This window comes from Brassica oleracea, chromosome C8 (genome assembly GCF_000695525.1).
Source record: "Brassica oleracea var. oleracea cultivar TO1000 chromosome C8, BOL, whole genome shotgun sequence".
NCBI lineage: Eukaryota > Viridiplantae > Streptophyta > Magnoliopsida > Brassicales > Brassicaceae > Brassica > Brassica oleracea.
The window spans coordinates 16,424,048-16,439,453 of record NC_027755.1 but is presented as its reverse complement, the minus strand read 5'-3'; the positions used below and the strand labels follow the sequence as shown (position 1 = coordinate 16,439,453).

Below are 15,406 nucleotides of genomic sequence, written 5' to 3'. Positions count from 1 at the left end.
TGTTTTCAAGAAATTTTAACCACGCTTTTCCACTCAAAACGTAGCGGATAAAAAACTTGAGCAAGTCGAGAGGGATCCACGCTTTTCCACAATTTTAACCACGCTTTTCCACGCTTTCCACGCTTTTCCACTCCAGCCCATCCCCAATCGGCTCCTTCTATCCGCGCAAAACTCCAGTTCGCGTAAACAGCTATCAATGTCGCCACCTGAGAGTGTATACAGAATACACGGCTATGATACTTGTTGTTATGTTTTCATGAAAATAATTTAAGTGGAAGCATTTGTTATACTATATATATACATACATACCAATTGAGCTATGACAAATGCACCAAGTAAGAGAAGACCAGGGGATTCGACGTAGGACCAGCTACGGGACCTGGTGACGAAGATGAGAGCCTGACCTGAGATGCTAACTTGTAGATACAGAGCAGCCATGATTTGTTCAGGACGTTGACTCAATGGTCTCACACCAAACATGTTCTAAGTAAACCCTCAAAAGAGTTAGCTTTTTGAACTGGCCTAGAATTAGAAACTGTGAATAAGAGTATGTACCGAGAAAATATCAGTGTCTATCATCGCCCAGAAGAAAACGACAGTCATCAAGGCCTGGTAGCCTCGAAACATGACTCCAGTCGAGAATATTTCTATGAGTTTCCAGCTATCTGGCTGTGGAGATGGCTTCACGTTGTCCTTTGATATTGTCATGATTGCTCCTATAAGGCGCAATGATTTTGTTAGCTTTTATTAAAAAAAAAATCACTACTAAATGCAGTAAATACTCTATAATGTAACCTCACCATTGTTTAAGATTGCTATGAAAGGCGTGAAATCAAACTCCCATAGGAGAGCAATGAACATGAAGCCAAACTGCACCATGTTACAATAGCTTTAGATTAGGATTGCAACCATCAAAACCAAATGAAATCTTGTGCTATCTACTAAGTATACTTACCACAATATGTATCGTGTTTGAAACCGCATAAATCGACACAGGAAGACGATGTCAAGATTTGAATTAGTGTCTCTGTGTAAAACTTTATGAAAATTTTGACTCACAGTGTAGTTTTTCATTCTTTGGAATATGGCTCTACTGGTAAGAACTGCACTGATGATAACGCTCAGTCCAGGTTCTGTGAGAACAATATCAAAAACGCCTCTTGCAGCATCATTAGGACCAGCAACAGCTATACCAAATATCCGCCTTTTTGAGAGCTGGGGTATCATTCACACCATCTCTTGTCATACCACATATGGTTCCTTTGTTGCAGCCTACTAACATTCTCGTACTTATGCTCTGCAAATGAACCATACGATATAGACATAGAATGTGTGGTAAAAGATATATAGCCTTTTGCTTAAGTGTATGTACCTGGAAATACTTCTGCAAATCCATCAGCCTTTTTGATCAGCCTTTCTAGGGATGTTCTCTGGGTGTTTTTGAAGTCTGCATTTTCCGGAATCTCATTATATTATTAATTACCCTCTTGCAATAATAAGCAATTACAAATTCCAAAAAGACCGATCTAACATCGGAGTAGATGATGATCAATCCAATAAGAACATCAATCACACTGATTCCATTCATATTTTAAAAAATCTTAATCGTAATCTTAAATTACCGTCATAGGCGTTGGGGAGCTTGGAACAACACATCGAAGAGTTTTCCATTTCATCAGCATAGACAGAAAGGCAAGACCGCCGCGCTGCAACCTCCCCCGCGCAAGGAGATCTTAACTTCTGCTTTCAGAGAATGTTGAACCAGAGGAATCTAGAACGTTCAGTATTCTTCAATTAACTGAGGCCATAGATAGTAACCACTGTAAGTTATCTGAAAGAGATAAAAAAAAAATTGGGAGAAGGAATAAGTTGAAGGGAGTTGAATACTTTCTCCTTAATTGTAGAGGGCTGGAGATGTGTAAAGGTGGTAACGATTTGTTTACCAAAGCAGGTGCGACAGAGATCGCCAAGAGTCTAAGACGACAACTTTACATAACTTGAGCTTTATTTTCTGCTACAGCACATAGAACATGGGCTTGTAAATAAATACAAAAAGCTCAAATGAAAAAACGTAAAAGAAACGAAAAAAAGTTGATTTCGTCGAGTGTTTGGTGTGCCGACACGTGTCGAATAACCATCCCTCTTGCTGAGCTGGATAGCCTAAAGAAAAAGACAACTCTTCTTTATATATATAGATTTTGAACACGATCACATCCAAATCAGGCTAATTTATTTTCCAAAGCAAACTGTTTTTTTTTTCCTCAGTGGATGATTTAAAATATTTTTCTTTTTCGAATTTATCAGTGCATACTTGCACATAAAACAAATAAAATATAAAATACACTAAATTTTCAAAATATTGTAGATGCAAGTGCACACATAGTTTATAAAATAGCTTGGCCCCTGCATCCAAGTTCGTTTTCTAATTTGCGGTGTGTCAATATCGATCACATCATCTCAATCATCCAAATTGGGATTTCTCAGTTGCTGTCAGTGAAGTCAGCATCGATCACATCATCACCACCTTTGCTTGAAGATGAATCTGCTGAAGAATCACCTTCACCTCCAGTTGAAGAACCTGCCCCAGCTCCAGCACCAGGCTGGTTGTACATAGACTGACCAATCTGCATCACTTCTTGGTTAAGAGCAGCCATGGTGTCCTTGATTTCTTGTGTTGATCCGCTTCCAATCTTGTCTTTAAGCTCTTGTAGTTTGGCCTCCACCTTCTCTTTCACTTCACCTGGAATTTTCTCTCCAAGTTCTTTAAGTTGCTTCTCTGTCTGGTAAACAACAGAATCCGCCTGGTTCTTTGTGTCGATTGCATCCCTCTTCTCTTTGTCATCCTTCGCAAACCTTTCTGCTTCTTGGACCATTTGCTCTACCTGTAACGTTCATTCACACCAACCTATTGTTACCATAACTATCAATATTAGCCAGAAGGAAAGTTTTTTTTCTACTAAGGCCCTATGATCATGTACAACGCTATTCCACATCAATATTGCAACGACGATAGCATATCAGCCAATGCTTCCAGCTACCATCTCATAATCAGTAAATCACGGCTAAACCTCGAGAATGGAACTATAAATAAGAAAGTTAGTAACTGAAGAGTGGTGTTTGGTATGAAAATTCTACGCACCTCATCCTTGGGCAATGTACTGGCACCAGTAATGGTAATGTCTTGTTTCTTCCCGGTTCCTTTGTCACTAGCACTGACGGAGAGGATGCCGTTTGCATCAATGTCAAATTTGACTTCAATTTGTGGAACTCCACGTGGTGCCGGTGGGATACCATCCAGACGGAAGCTGCCAAGAGATTTGTTATCCCGGACAAATTCTCTCTCACCCTGCAGCACATTGATCTCAACACTTGTCTGTCCATCAGCAGCAGTCGAAAAGACTTCTGATTTAGAAGTAGGCAGAGTGGAGTTCCTTGGAATAATTTTCGTCATAACACCACCAAGAGTCTCCAGACCAATCGAAAGCGGTGTAACATCAAGAAGAACGATATCACTCACATCTCCAGCCAGAACACCAGCCTGTAATCCAAAGAAAAAGGCGCTTGATGAGAACTAGCTACAGCGAAACATAACTTATTTGCCAGAAAAATGATCAAACTTTCTTTGTTTACTGTAAATGTATTATGTTTGCACATAAGTCGAAATAGTCGAGACCAAAAGAGGGTGTAAGGTACAAGTTCACGAAAACAAACCTGGACCGCAGCACCTAGAGCTACAACCTCATCAGGGTTTACTGTGACATTAGGTTCTTTCCCAGTCAGCTTCCTCACGACTTCTTGAACAGCAGGAATACGTGTAGATCCACCAACAAGGATTACTTCGTCAATATCTTTGAAGCTTAGCTTAGCATCCCTCAGGGAATTCTCAACGGGAGTCTTACACCTACGAGATAGATAAATGGATTAAGAATGATCAACGGGAGCCTCCATGACTACTTGCCATAAGAACTGTGTAAAAAAAGAGGGAAATGAGGAATGATGGTCGTTACCTGTCAAGTAAGTCTGAACACAATTCTTCAAACTTGGCACGTGTTAGGGTTGTTTCTATGTGTTTAGGCCCATCAGCTGTGGCTGTGATAAATGGCAGACTGGGCATAGAATTCATACCAATCAGAAACCACATGCTTGTGAAAGTGTACATAAGCAAAAAAAAAACTGGGCGACAAAAAATAACCGTACCTCATATTTGTCTGAGTCAGCGAGGAAAGCTCGATTTTAGCTTTTTCTGCTGCTTCTGTCAGTCTCTGAAGTGCTTGCTTGTCTTTCAGAAGATCAATGCCTTCATCTTTCTTGAAATTTGAAGCAAGCGAATCAACAACTCTCTGCATTGCAGAACTTAAATCTATCAAGCAAATCACAAAAGAAAGAGTAGACAGATTCAAAGCGGCTTGAATAAACATTCAACTCACCTTGTCAAAGTCATCACCACCCAAATGAGTGTCACCAGAAGTGGAAAGCACTTCAAACACTCCATCACCAACCTCAAGCACTGCATAGTACGAAACATAACAAAAAAAATACATATTATAAGGTGCCAATATATAGAAAAAAGTAGAAACCAAAAGATAATATTATGCCAAGTACCTGAGACATCAAAGGTACCACCTCCAAGATCAAAGACCAGAATCGTCTCGTTGCTTTTCCTCTCAAACCCATAAGCCAACGAAGCAGCCGTGGGCTCATTGATAATACGAAGAACCTCCAACCCAGCAATACGACCAGCATCTTTCGTAGCTGTCCTCTGAGAGTCATTAAAGTAAGCAGGCACAGTAACAACAGCCTTGGTAACCTTCTCGTTCAAGAACCTCGACGCATCATCCACAAGCTTCCTCAAAACCTAAACACACCCAAACCCCTAAACCAATTAAAAAAAAAGAGAGAAACCCTCCACAACAACCAGAGACACTGGAAAATAAACCTGAGCCGAAATCTCCTCCGCAGCGAACTGTTTACGAATAGCAGGACACTCAAGCTTAACATTCCCATTCTCATCCTTCACAACTCTATACGAAACCTGCTTCGCCTCCTCGTCGACCTCGTTCATCCTCCTCCCGATAAACCTCTTCACCGAGAAGAACGTGTTCTCGGGGTTAACCACCGCCTGCCTCTTCGCGATCTGCCCGACGAGGCGGTCGCCGCTCTTCGTGTAGGCCACCACGGAGGGAGTCGTCCTCTGGCCTTCGGCGTTGGTTACGATCGTCGGCTTGCCTCCTTCCATGGCAGCTACGGCCGAGTTAGTCGTGCCTAAATCGATTCCGACGACCTTCTCGTTAACTACACGCACCGGACCTGCAGCGTATCTGGAGCCGCCGGGGGAGTTTCTAGTGTTTATTCTGAGGAAGGTGGAGGTGGGGGTGGACAAGGGACCGGTTCTGGTGCCGAAGAAGGCGCTTCTGGGGATTGAGCTGGGTTTAGCGTTGAGGTTTCTCTTGGAGGATGTGGTGGCGAATCCGATTCCGCCGAGGACGTGAATCTGGGCGGCGGATGAAGCCATTTTCCGAGAATGGAGGAAGTAAGAGAGGAAAGGAGATTGGAGAGAAAACCCTATGTAAAGGAAGGAGGAGATATAGGAGAAGCAGATAAAAACAAAATACACATCCTTCAACACGGGCTATAAAATCATCGCAAAGGTATTGGTATATCGCCTACAGCCCATCCTCCCTGAGCTGATATCCGTCAATCAATCTGCCTTCGTGGCGGAGAGGCTGATTACAGATAACATTGCAATTGCCCATGAAGCGGTTCATGCTATATGGACTAATCCGAGCATCATGACTGAGACAATGGTGGTGAAAACGGACATGTCAAAGGCATACGACAAGGTGGAATGGAGCTATCTTAGGAGCTTGATGGAGGCTATTGGTTTCGACGCCAGATGGGTTAAGCTGATTATGGCATGCGTCACTTCTGTTTCCTTTGCAGTACTGGTGAATGATCAACCTTTTGGGATGGTCAAACCGCAACGTGGTCTACGACAAGGTGATCCCCTCTCGCCGTTTCTATTTGTGTTGTGTACGGAAGGGCTTACACACCTATTGAATAGAGCAGAAAGATTAAGCTTGCTAAACGGCTTGAAGTTTGTTGAGGAGGGGCCCTCAGTTCACCATTTGCTATTTGCCGACGACAGTTTGTTTATGTGCAAAGCGTCTGAAAATCAAGCTAGGACTCTGAACCAAGTGCTCGAGGTGTATGGCTGTGCAACAGGACAGACGATCAACTTGCAGAAATCAGCCGTATCCTTTGGATCTAAGGTTGATCCCGCTGTTAAACTTGCGATTCAGAGGGTGCTGGGTATCTCGAATGAAGGAGGTTCAAGCAAATATTTGGGGCTGCCGGAATGCTTTAGCGGCTCTAAGGTAGACCTGCTAGGCTATTTAAAAGGAAAGGTGAATGGTAGACTGAATGCTTGGTACCTAAGGAACCTATCACAGGCCGGCAAAGAAATATTATTAAAGACGTCAGCATCGGCCCTGCCTGTTTTTGCGATGTCAGTCTTTAAACTCCCGAAAACAATCTGTGCCAATATGTCCAGTGCCATGGCAAACTTCTGGTGGGGATCTGATGCGCATATTAGGAAAATCCATTGGATAGCTTGGGAGAAGCTTTGCTTGCCAAAGGAGAGTGGTGGAATGGGATTTAGAGACTTGGAAGCCTTTAATCAGGCGTTGCTGGCTAAACAGGCCTGGAAAGTTCTTACTTTCCCCCACTGCTTGTTGGCCCGATTCCTCAAGAGCAGATACTTTCCAAGTTCTAACTTTTTGGACGCCAAACTGGGTGACAAGCCATCCTTTGCTTGGAGAAGTTTGTTATCTGGGAGGGAACTGATACTTAAAGGTCTGCAGAAACGAGTTGGCGATGGAAACTCTATACACGTTTGGACGGACAAATGGGTAGAAGATGAAGCGGATGGGTACGGCATGAGAGCTCCCTGGATAAAAAACTGTACATTCAATGTGAATTTGAGGGTAAGGGAGCTGATAGATTTCCAAAATAGAAGATGGAATATTCAGGCATTGGAAGAGGTTTTTGTGCCTTCAGACATCCAAATTCTTTTGAATAACCAACCGGTGACGTCTAAAGAAGATTTCTGGGTGTGGAAGTTTAACAAATCAGGTGCTTACTCGGTTAAATCGGGTTATTGGCTAGCGGCCCAGGAAAAGAGCAAAGAGATACGTCAAGTTGCCGAAGCTCAACCATCCCTCAATAGCCTGAAATCTCAAATCTGGAAAGTGCAGACGGCCCCTAAGATAAGAACTTTTGTTTGGAAAGCTGTGTCTCAAGCCCTGCCGGTAGCTGATCTATTAAGGGAAAGGGGAATGAAGTGCGATGATCGATGTCAGCTGTGTGGCTTTGAAGGGGAATCGGTGAACCATATACTCTTTTCCTGCCACCTACCTAGGAAGTGTTGGGCGGTATCCAATATCCCCTCTCCTCGGGGTGGTTTCAGCGACCATTCGATCTATGAAAACATCGCATACCTCCTGAAGGTGAGTAAGGATGTAAGGTTCGATATTGAAATCAACAGAAGCTGGCCGTGGGTCCTGTGGTACTTATGGAAGAACAGAAACGCCTTTATCTTTGAAGGAAAATTGTTTGAAGCAGATGAAATCAGAAAGAAAGCCAAAGAGGAAGCTGATGTATGGTTTGTAGCTCAACAAGTTCAGAGTGGAATGGACCAAGTGGAGGCGGGTGTGATAGAGAAGGGAGTACTAGGTAATGCTCCGAAAATTGCCAAAGGATGGGTCCTTTGTGAGTTTGACATGGACTGGTCGAAAGGTCTTGGGTTCATGGGGGCGGCGTGGATAGTGAAAGATGAGAAGAGAAGAGTTCTACTACATAGTAGGAGGGCTTTCTCAGATGTGAAGTCGATCAATGAGGCTAAGCTACAGATCTGGTTGTGGGTTTTAGAAAGTATGAAGAGTTTGAAGAAGAATAAGGTGATCTTTCTTTCAACCTTTGGGGATATAGTTGAGGCAATAGAGAAACCCGCCTTGTGGCCTAACTTACAGTTTGAAGCTACAGAGATTAAGAGAGAGCTCCGGTCTCTCGAGGCATGGGAGTTAAGGTTTGGACTTTTGGCTTCAGTTAGATGTGCCTCTTTCATCGCTCAGAGTGTCAGGCAGCTTGGTCTGATGCAGTCTTATGTAGCGGTTGGCCATCCACGTTGGTTGGATCATATGTACGTGAATGAAAGTGGAGCATATGATAGTTAACAGAGTCATGGCAATTTCCTTTTGGTCCACCCTTGTGTGGGTGTTGATGATGATTGTGTAGTTATGTATCATAACGGTTTTTGTTGGGGAGGTTTGTGGAATCGTAATCGGATATGCTCTTGATGGTTGTAAAAGCCTTTTGTTATATATAAAGTTTTCAATTTGGGAAAAAAAAAAAAAAATAGGAGAAGCAGATAAGAGAAGGTGGAGACACGAGTGAGGAAAAAAAGTGGGACCCAGTTGAAGTTTCTAAAAGGAGACTGAAGATGGATGGGCCGCTGGATTCGTAAAGCCCACCCACTTCTCTTTTTTTTTTTTTTTGTACCATTTCGCACTACTCACAGCTAGGGGCCTCAGACTTTTATGCGAGATCCGGATTCGATCCGAGATCCGATCCGAAAATCCGGATATCCGGAGAGGCCGAATCCGGATCCGGATAATAAAATATTGGATCCGTCAAAGTCGAATCCAGATCCGGATATATTGATTTTTTAGTTCGGATATCCGGATCCGTAAATATTATTAATAATTATTTCAAAATAATAATATCTATATATAAAAACTAATTTTATTTAATAAATTTTCATTTTTATAATAGTATATATAATTTTATGTAAATTTTATAATATTATACATAGAAATAATTAAAAACATTATATTTTTTTATTTTTAAATTATTGTTAATATTTTATATATATATATATATATTAATATTATTTTTTATTTATTTTAAGGATCCAAATCCGGATCTGGATATCCGCCGGATATTATAATTTTTAGAAGGATATCCGACACCCGGATATCCGCGAACCCCGGATTCGGATAAAGATAGTAAAATTTATGGATCTGCCGGATAAGGATCCGGATTTCTTAAAATTGCCCGGATATCCGATTCGTCCCAGGCTACTGACAGCTGCAAGGGAAAGGTGATTCCAGTGTTTTAAGCAGGAATGGACTGAAGAAGGGCCATTGGGAATACAAAGGCAGACCTATTCTTTTGCATAAAAATATGTTTCTCAAAGATAATCATAATAGGAGTAACTCGCAACAATTCATTAACAAGGTAATTGTAATCTTACGTTTTTTTATTGTTTGTTTGCTTAACAGTGAAGACAATAAGAAGAGAGTTTTGTTAACGTAAGAGGTGTTTTCCAAAATTGCATTATGATTAAAAGATCTATGGGCCATTCAATCTTTTGCAAGACTTTTACTCTTCAGGATATAAGCACTTTATCAACTACTAGAATGAAACTTCAATTTTTATTGTTATAGGGTCAATGAATCATCAGTTTGCCTATAAACCAGAGAAATGATCAACAGTCTCTACCGATATTATATGGTTAATTCTAATACACACCCTTCCTTTAATATCTATTCTGATTTAAAGAAACTTCAGCAAGGGCACATCTACTAGTTAAAGTGGTCAGTATACTAATTTACATGGCTCTCTTAATCAGTCTCCTTAGCATTAGCATTACAAAAGTCATCATATGTAGGATGTGTTTGAGCACTCCATTGCAAGTTTACAATATGTGTAATGCTGGACATATCAGCAAATCAGGCACTTTGCTAAAAAAGCACATTTAAAAGAGATCGGTCAGGAAAACAGACACAATTGAGCCTCACATAAAGCCATGAACCATGATCCATAAACTACATGTTAATCACCAAAACATTTGAAACCAAAACCCCCCAAGAGGTGAAACCTAAAACCCTTGATTCTAATAACCAAAATACCTCATCTTGAGGGCTTGCATAAAACAGTTTCAGTACATGTCCAAACTTTTAAAATCCTACGCAAATATTGTAAAATGTATCATTTACACACATTTTATCCAATATTATAGAAAATGGAAATTGGAAAGGACCACATTAGAAATTTATAAAATAATCTAACTTCAAGTACTGTTTGTAAAGATAGTTTCATCAAATTTACTGTTATACAAAAGTACTAACAATTTTATCATGAACAACTAATAATCACCGCTTTTAATTAATGATCATTACAAATTCACAATCTTTTTATCCTTTTAGTTTCTACATATATATTAAAAAAAATTAAGTATATATAATTAACAAAAATGAAAAAAAAGATTACAGATGAACGATTGAAATCAAATGCACAACAAAACTACGATGAAAAATTAAATTGTCTTCTTTAGAAGAGACGAGATAAAAACCAACGCGGTTGGCCTAGAGGTAGTTGAGGTCCAGAACCAATACGCTCCCCGCAGGTTCGACTCGCGTTGGCCATCCGGGCTAGGGTTAAATCCCAAGAATACGTGGAGTGCCGTGGACCTCGTGGGAATAGTCGGTTGACCACGGTCGCCGGAAACCCACGGTTTATCAAAAAAAAAAAAAAAGAGACGAGATAAAAAAAAAGACATATCAAAAGATTAGCTAAGTATAGAGTAGATAACTTATTGTTATACATTTTCCAAATGTACACTTCCCAATGGAAGACTTTCTTCAATTGTGGAAACTTAGTTTTAAAATTATCTGACATATTGAACTTGCCTTTGTCCAACATCTTTCTTCTCTTGAACAAATATGGATCTTCTATTACTTACTTGGACAAGCCTCGATAGTGTTGGTTCATCTACCATTTTTGATCGTTGAAGAAGTTAAGAGACAAGGAGAAAAAAAAAAGAGATTTGTTTATGTTTTAAAAGAAAAAATTAAATTAATTAGTAAGTTTCATACGTTGTAATATTTAGCTATATCAGTCCAATTGCATAAATAGCTTAATTGGTTAGCTCCCTAGATCATACTCTCTTGTATTTTTACCATTCCACATCCTTTGCAAATTCAATAGTTTGTTCTTTATTAATAACTGCACTAAAATTGGAAATTATTTTCAAAATTGTTTAATTGTTAAAAATATATTTACATAATATCAAAATTTGTGAGAAAGTAAAAGATTTCAGTTAATATTGTACTATTTAGGTATATATATTTGCTTCTTTTTTTGATCAACAGGTACATATATTTGCTTTACGTTCAAAATCCTATTAGGTCCTTGTATAATACTCTCTCCGTTTTTTAATATATGTCGTTTTAGAGGAATTTTTTACGCTCCAAATTATATGACGTTTTTCGGTTTTCTATGTAAAACTTATTAATACTTAATGTTATATGACCAATGATAATATACATTCTATTTTATTATTGGTTGATTTGTAGTTAGGTAAATAATTAATGATGTTTTTGTTTAGAAAATATAAAAAATTAATGATTTTCTTAATTTGTGTGCACAATTCTAAAACGACTTATATTAAAAAACGGAGGGAGTATTAGGATGAACTCGTTCTAGTAAATCATTAATAAAATTCAAACATATAGACTCAATATAATACTATTGCAATTTAGAAAACTCATAATCAACCGGTTTAGTTTGGTTAACGCTAGCTATTTGAAAATTTATCTGGATAAGGAAAAGAAAATGGACAAAGGCTTAGCTTCTTCAGCTTTTGTTTGATCTGGTTATCAAAATATGACACATGTAATTGACTGCAATTTGCGAAATTTTGTAGCATGAAAAGAGACTTTGTATCAGCTGATTTTTTTTTTCCGGTTTGGTATCTTTAGCTATAATGATTTTACAATTTATAAGTACCAAAAAAGGATGGACAATGGCTTAGCTAAACCAGATCATTATTGCACTTGTTATCAATTAATTGCCATCACATACAATAAAAATCATGATCTCAAAGGTCTGTTGTATTAGTCTTTTTTGTAACACTATCAGAGACCTACAAGAGTCAATGTGAAGTTAGTGTTACACTCAATCTGCCCATTTACTTAAAAGACATTCTTTATTCCTGTGTGATAAAATTTTAATGTGTTAGATTAAGCTTCATGTATGTTTTAACTACTTTGTGATCTTCAATAATGCACAGCTATTCGAGCTGTCCTCTCTTGTGATGACAAAACTTCTCATTCAAAGGATGCCGGTCAGGCTTCGTGGCAAACTGAAAAAGGTCGTTCTAGCTTACAGTGGAGGCTTAGACACCTCTGTCATCGTGCCATGGTTTAAGTATGTTTAGTTCATTTTGATCTCTAGCAAGAATTCAGATAGCTTTGATGCTATTTGTATAATCCGTCCACTAGTCTTATACATGAAAGTGTTTGTTTCGCAGGGAGAACTATGGTTGTGAAGTTGTGTGTTACACCGCAGATGTTGGTCAGGTACTACACTGCATAAGTGCTAAATGATGACTATTATAGTTGAGGGATGAAGTTTTATGTAGCATTCGACTTATGTTTTCTCAACCCACTAACTGCTTTGATATGAAGGGCATAGAAGAGTTGGACGGTTTGGAACAAAAGGCTAAGGCTAGTGGTGCTTCTCAGTTGGTTGTTAAGGATCTCACAGAAGAGTTCGCCAAAGATTACATATTCCCTTGTCTTAGAGCTGGTGCTATCTATGAATGAAAATACTTGCTTGGTACAGTACCGGTACTGAAAATATGAAGGCTGGAAGCAAATTAGAAATTAAGGCCTGTTTATTAAAGGCCATTTCAGGAAAAGAAGAATTATTTTAATGCAAATGGAGAAGGAATTTAAGCTTTTCATTTGATCTTAGCCTTTTGGTACTGTTTGGTGCAACTTTGGTTGTCTAGTGTTCTACATGATTCATTATCCTCAACCAATGGCTTAAGCTTTTCATTTGGTCTTTTTGGGATGGAGGAGTTGCAGCAGTGTGTGTATGGAATAGATTGGTTGATTTATGTGTGTAGATAATGCTAAGACATGTGAATCAAGCAAAGGAACTTATATCCTCCTAGTAACAGCAAGCTAATGGCTAGACCGGGTTGCAGTTAAACCAAAAATAAGCAAATTCTCTTTACTTTGAAGTTGAAGGAGAAAGATTTGAGATCATTCCAAGTGAACTTTTATCACAGCCAGTGTTGTATACTCTCTCTAACCAGCTTGCATTGTTATGATTTGGAAGCAGCTAACAATTTCACTATGCGGCTAATAGACACCACTAGTGGAACCATAGCGAGCAATACACTATTTTGAAGACAGAATCTGGTGTTCCTAACCTTAATGCTCTTGCAGGATTGTCCAATATATTTTTATTACAACTTGTAATGGTTATGATGCGAAAACTGTCCCAAAATATTAGAATTTCGAAAGGGTAACAAAGGGTTTACAAGACTAGAAAAGGAATATTCAAAAACAGACAACACAGAACTGAGATTTTGGGAGAAACATAGACATGAAACAAAGAAGAAACAAGAGAAATAAACATCCAAGTGTATGCTATGTAGAAGATGAATCAAGGCACAATCTTGAAAGCCTTGTACTTATCAATCCAAGAGATGAAAGAGTTGTTAGAGTTCCTGAAACCAAGAAAGCCATACTCTTTGCTCTTGTTCATACTATCAATCATCCCGTCAACACCAAGCACAACATCAGCAAACCACCACACACCAACCTCATCAAGCTTCTTCACCTGCAACTGATTCTCCTTCACCATCTCCTCCCACACTCTCTCTTTCCCTTTCATCATCTCCACCAACCCCACGTTCTTCCCTTCCTCGAATCCATACTCCTCTATCCCAAACTGCTCAGCAAGAATCTTCCACAGATGTTTCCACTTGAAAACATCAGCGTTGCTGCAGTTAAAGGCCTCGTTCTTGGCGTAAGGATCAACCGCAGCCCAAATCTGCTGCTCGGCGACCAAGTCAGCGTCTGACGCCGTCGTGAAACCTTCCCACGCCTCCTTGCTCCCAGGGAAAACTAACTTAGACCCTTCGTGCTTGCAGATGGCTGCGTAGACGCAGAGAGTCCCCACAATGTTCATCAAACTATACGGAGAGAATCCGAATATAGTGTTTGGTCTATGCACAGACCAAGTCACACTCTCTTTCATCTTAATCTCTTCGGACAGAACATCCTCAAGAGTGTAGTAAAAGTTGTCGACCTTCAGCCTCGGCATATCCTCCGTGAACGGCGCCTCGTGACGATCAACAGCTTTGCCAACACTATCGAAAGGGCCGAGGTAGTGCTTCGTCCCGGTCTGGAGACAAACGTGCCGGAGATTCGGCGCGTTAGGTACAACCGCGCGGAGGACGTTACGGAGCATAGAGCCGTTAACCTTACAGTTCTCGCTCTCCACAGATCGGTTGGTCCACGTGACGTAGAACACGTGCGTGACGTCTCTTAAAGGCGAAAGCTTCGATCTCGCGTCTTCTTCGTCGGAGACGTCGCACTGGATGTAATCGATGGGATGATCTGCGTTCCAGGTGGGACGAGGACGGCGAGCGACGCCGTAGACTTTCCACGGACCGCCGGGTGTGTCGGAGAGAGGAAGAATCTCCGCAAGGCTGTTTCCGACGATGCCCGTGACGCCGATGATGAGTGCGACGCTCTCGTAGGTTTGTGTTGGCTCATCTTCGTCGAATTTTTTCTGTAAAAAGATGAGATTTTTATTGGATTAGTGACTATGTAAGGAGAGGGTGAATGAAGATCGGATTACCTTGGCAGCTCCGATGGCGCCTGCCCACCACCAACTCATTTCTCGATCAGATCGGTGATGAGAGAAGAAAGAAAGACAAAGAAGGTAAGGGATGGTGTTTGTAGACTCGACAGAACCGTGTGGGGTTTGTCTTTTAGCCTTTTATTTTGTAAATAAAAAGTATATATTATAAAAGTTTAAACGTGTACTTGCCGACTAAAGTTGGTCAGCTAATCCCCTGTATATTAAACTAGAAACATTTTTAAAACTTACCTTAAAAATTTATTGGCAAGGAATGTGACATGATGACGTGGCTTCACGAGAAGCTTTTATTTAATAAAATGCTTAGGTGTCACGCAAAGAACGTTTCTCACCAAAACTGTGAATTTAATGCGTTCACACTAACATTCCTTTAAAAGAACTTTATACCATCTATACTTTTCTCGACGAACACTTTTATGTGATAAACCTTCAGCTTCAAGTTCGATTAGTTGATTTATCAATCCTCTTAATATAATCATAGCATTAATAAAGATTCATTATTCCTCTATACGTATATGTTAAAAACGGTAACCCATCTGATCTATCACCTTTAAGTCGACAGATCCGTAGAGACGACAAAGCGATGAAACTTTAGTACGATACCAAGTGTTAATGAAAGAACCCTTTTCTCCATACCTACTTTCGAGCACTCACGTTCTTGAGAACC

General features: G+C 39.9%; 4 protein-coding genes across 4 annotated transcripts in view; 1 reads left to right on the top strand and 3 right to left on the bottom strand.

The window, feature by feature from the left end:
- Positions 1-1,985, bottom strand: part of LOC106308768 (ATPase 5, plasma membrane-type-like) — a 2,166-nt gene extending 181 nt beyond the window's left edge. Inside the window, exons 1-8 of the mRNA XM_013745892.1 lie at positions 1,888-1,985; positions 1,623-1,798; positions 1,373-1,447; positions 1,060-1,297; positions 801-870; positions 556-716; positions 310-483; positions 57-206 (exon numbers count right to left, since the gene is read on the bottom strand). Of these exons, the coding sequence (XP_013601346.1) occupies positions 57-206; positions 310-483; positions 556-716; positions 801-870; positions 1,060-1,227 (723 nt within the window). The 5' untranslated portion in view covers positions 1,228-1,297; positions 1,373-1,447; positions 1,623-1,798; positions 1,888-1,985. The remainder of the gene's footprint in view (positions 1-56; positions 207-309; positions 484-555; positions 717-800; positions 871-1,059; positions 1,298-1,372; positions 1,448-1,622; positions 1,799-1,887) is intronic.
- Positions 1,986-2,327: 342 nt separating this feature from the next.
- On the bottom strand, positions 2,328-5,611 carry LOC106311924 (heat shock 70 kDa protein 6, chloroplastic-like). The gene is made up of 8 exons (XM_013749263.1): positions 4,937-5,611; positions 4,603-4,855; positions 4,428-4,507; positions 4,198-4,340; positions 4,008-4,106; positions 3,712-3,901; positions 3,140-3,538; positions 2,328-2,882 (listed from the first exon to the last, which is right to left on the bottom strand). The coding sequence occupies exons 1-8, from the start codon at positions 5,510-5,512 to the stop codon at positions 2,481-2,483; spliced, it is 2,142 nt and encodes a 713-aa protein (XP_013604717.1). The 5' UTR covers positions 5,513-5,611; the 3' UTR covers positions 2,328-2,480.
- Positions 5,612-5,801: 190 nt separating this feature from the next.
- On the top strand, positions 5,802-8,231 carry LOC106308767. Its single transcript, XM_013745891.1, has one exon. The coding sequence runs from the start codon at positions 5,802-5,804 to the stop codon at positions 8,229-8,231; it is 2,430 nt and encodes an 809-aa protein (XP_013601345.1).
- Positions 8,232-13,334: 5,103 nt separating this feature from the next.
- On the bottom strand, positions 13,335-14,873 carry LOC106312412 (3-oxo-Delta(4,5)-steroid 5-beta-reductase-like). The gene is made up of 2 exons (XM_013749928.1): positions 14,719-14,873; positions 13,335-14,649 (listed from the first exon to the last, which is right to left on the bottom strand). The coding sequence occupies exons 1-2, from the start codon at positions 14,755-14,757 to the stop codon at positions 13,516-13,518; spliced, it is 1,173 nt and encodes a 390-aa protein (XP_013605382.1). The 5' UTR covers positions 14,758-14,873; the 3' UTR covers positions 13,335-13,515.
- Positions 14,874-15,406: the final 533 nt, after the last annotated feature.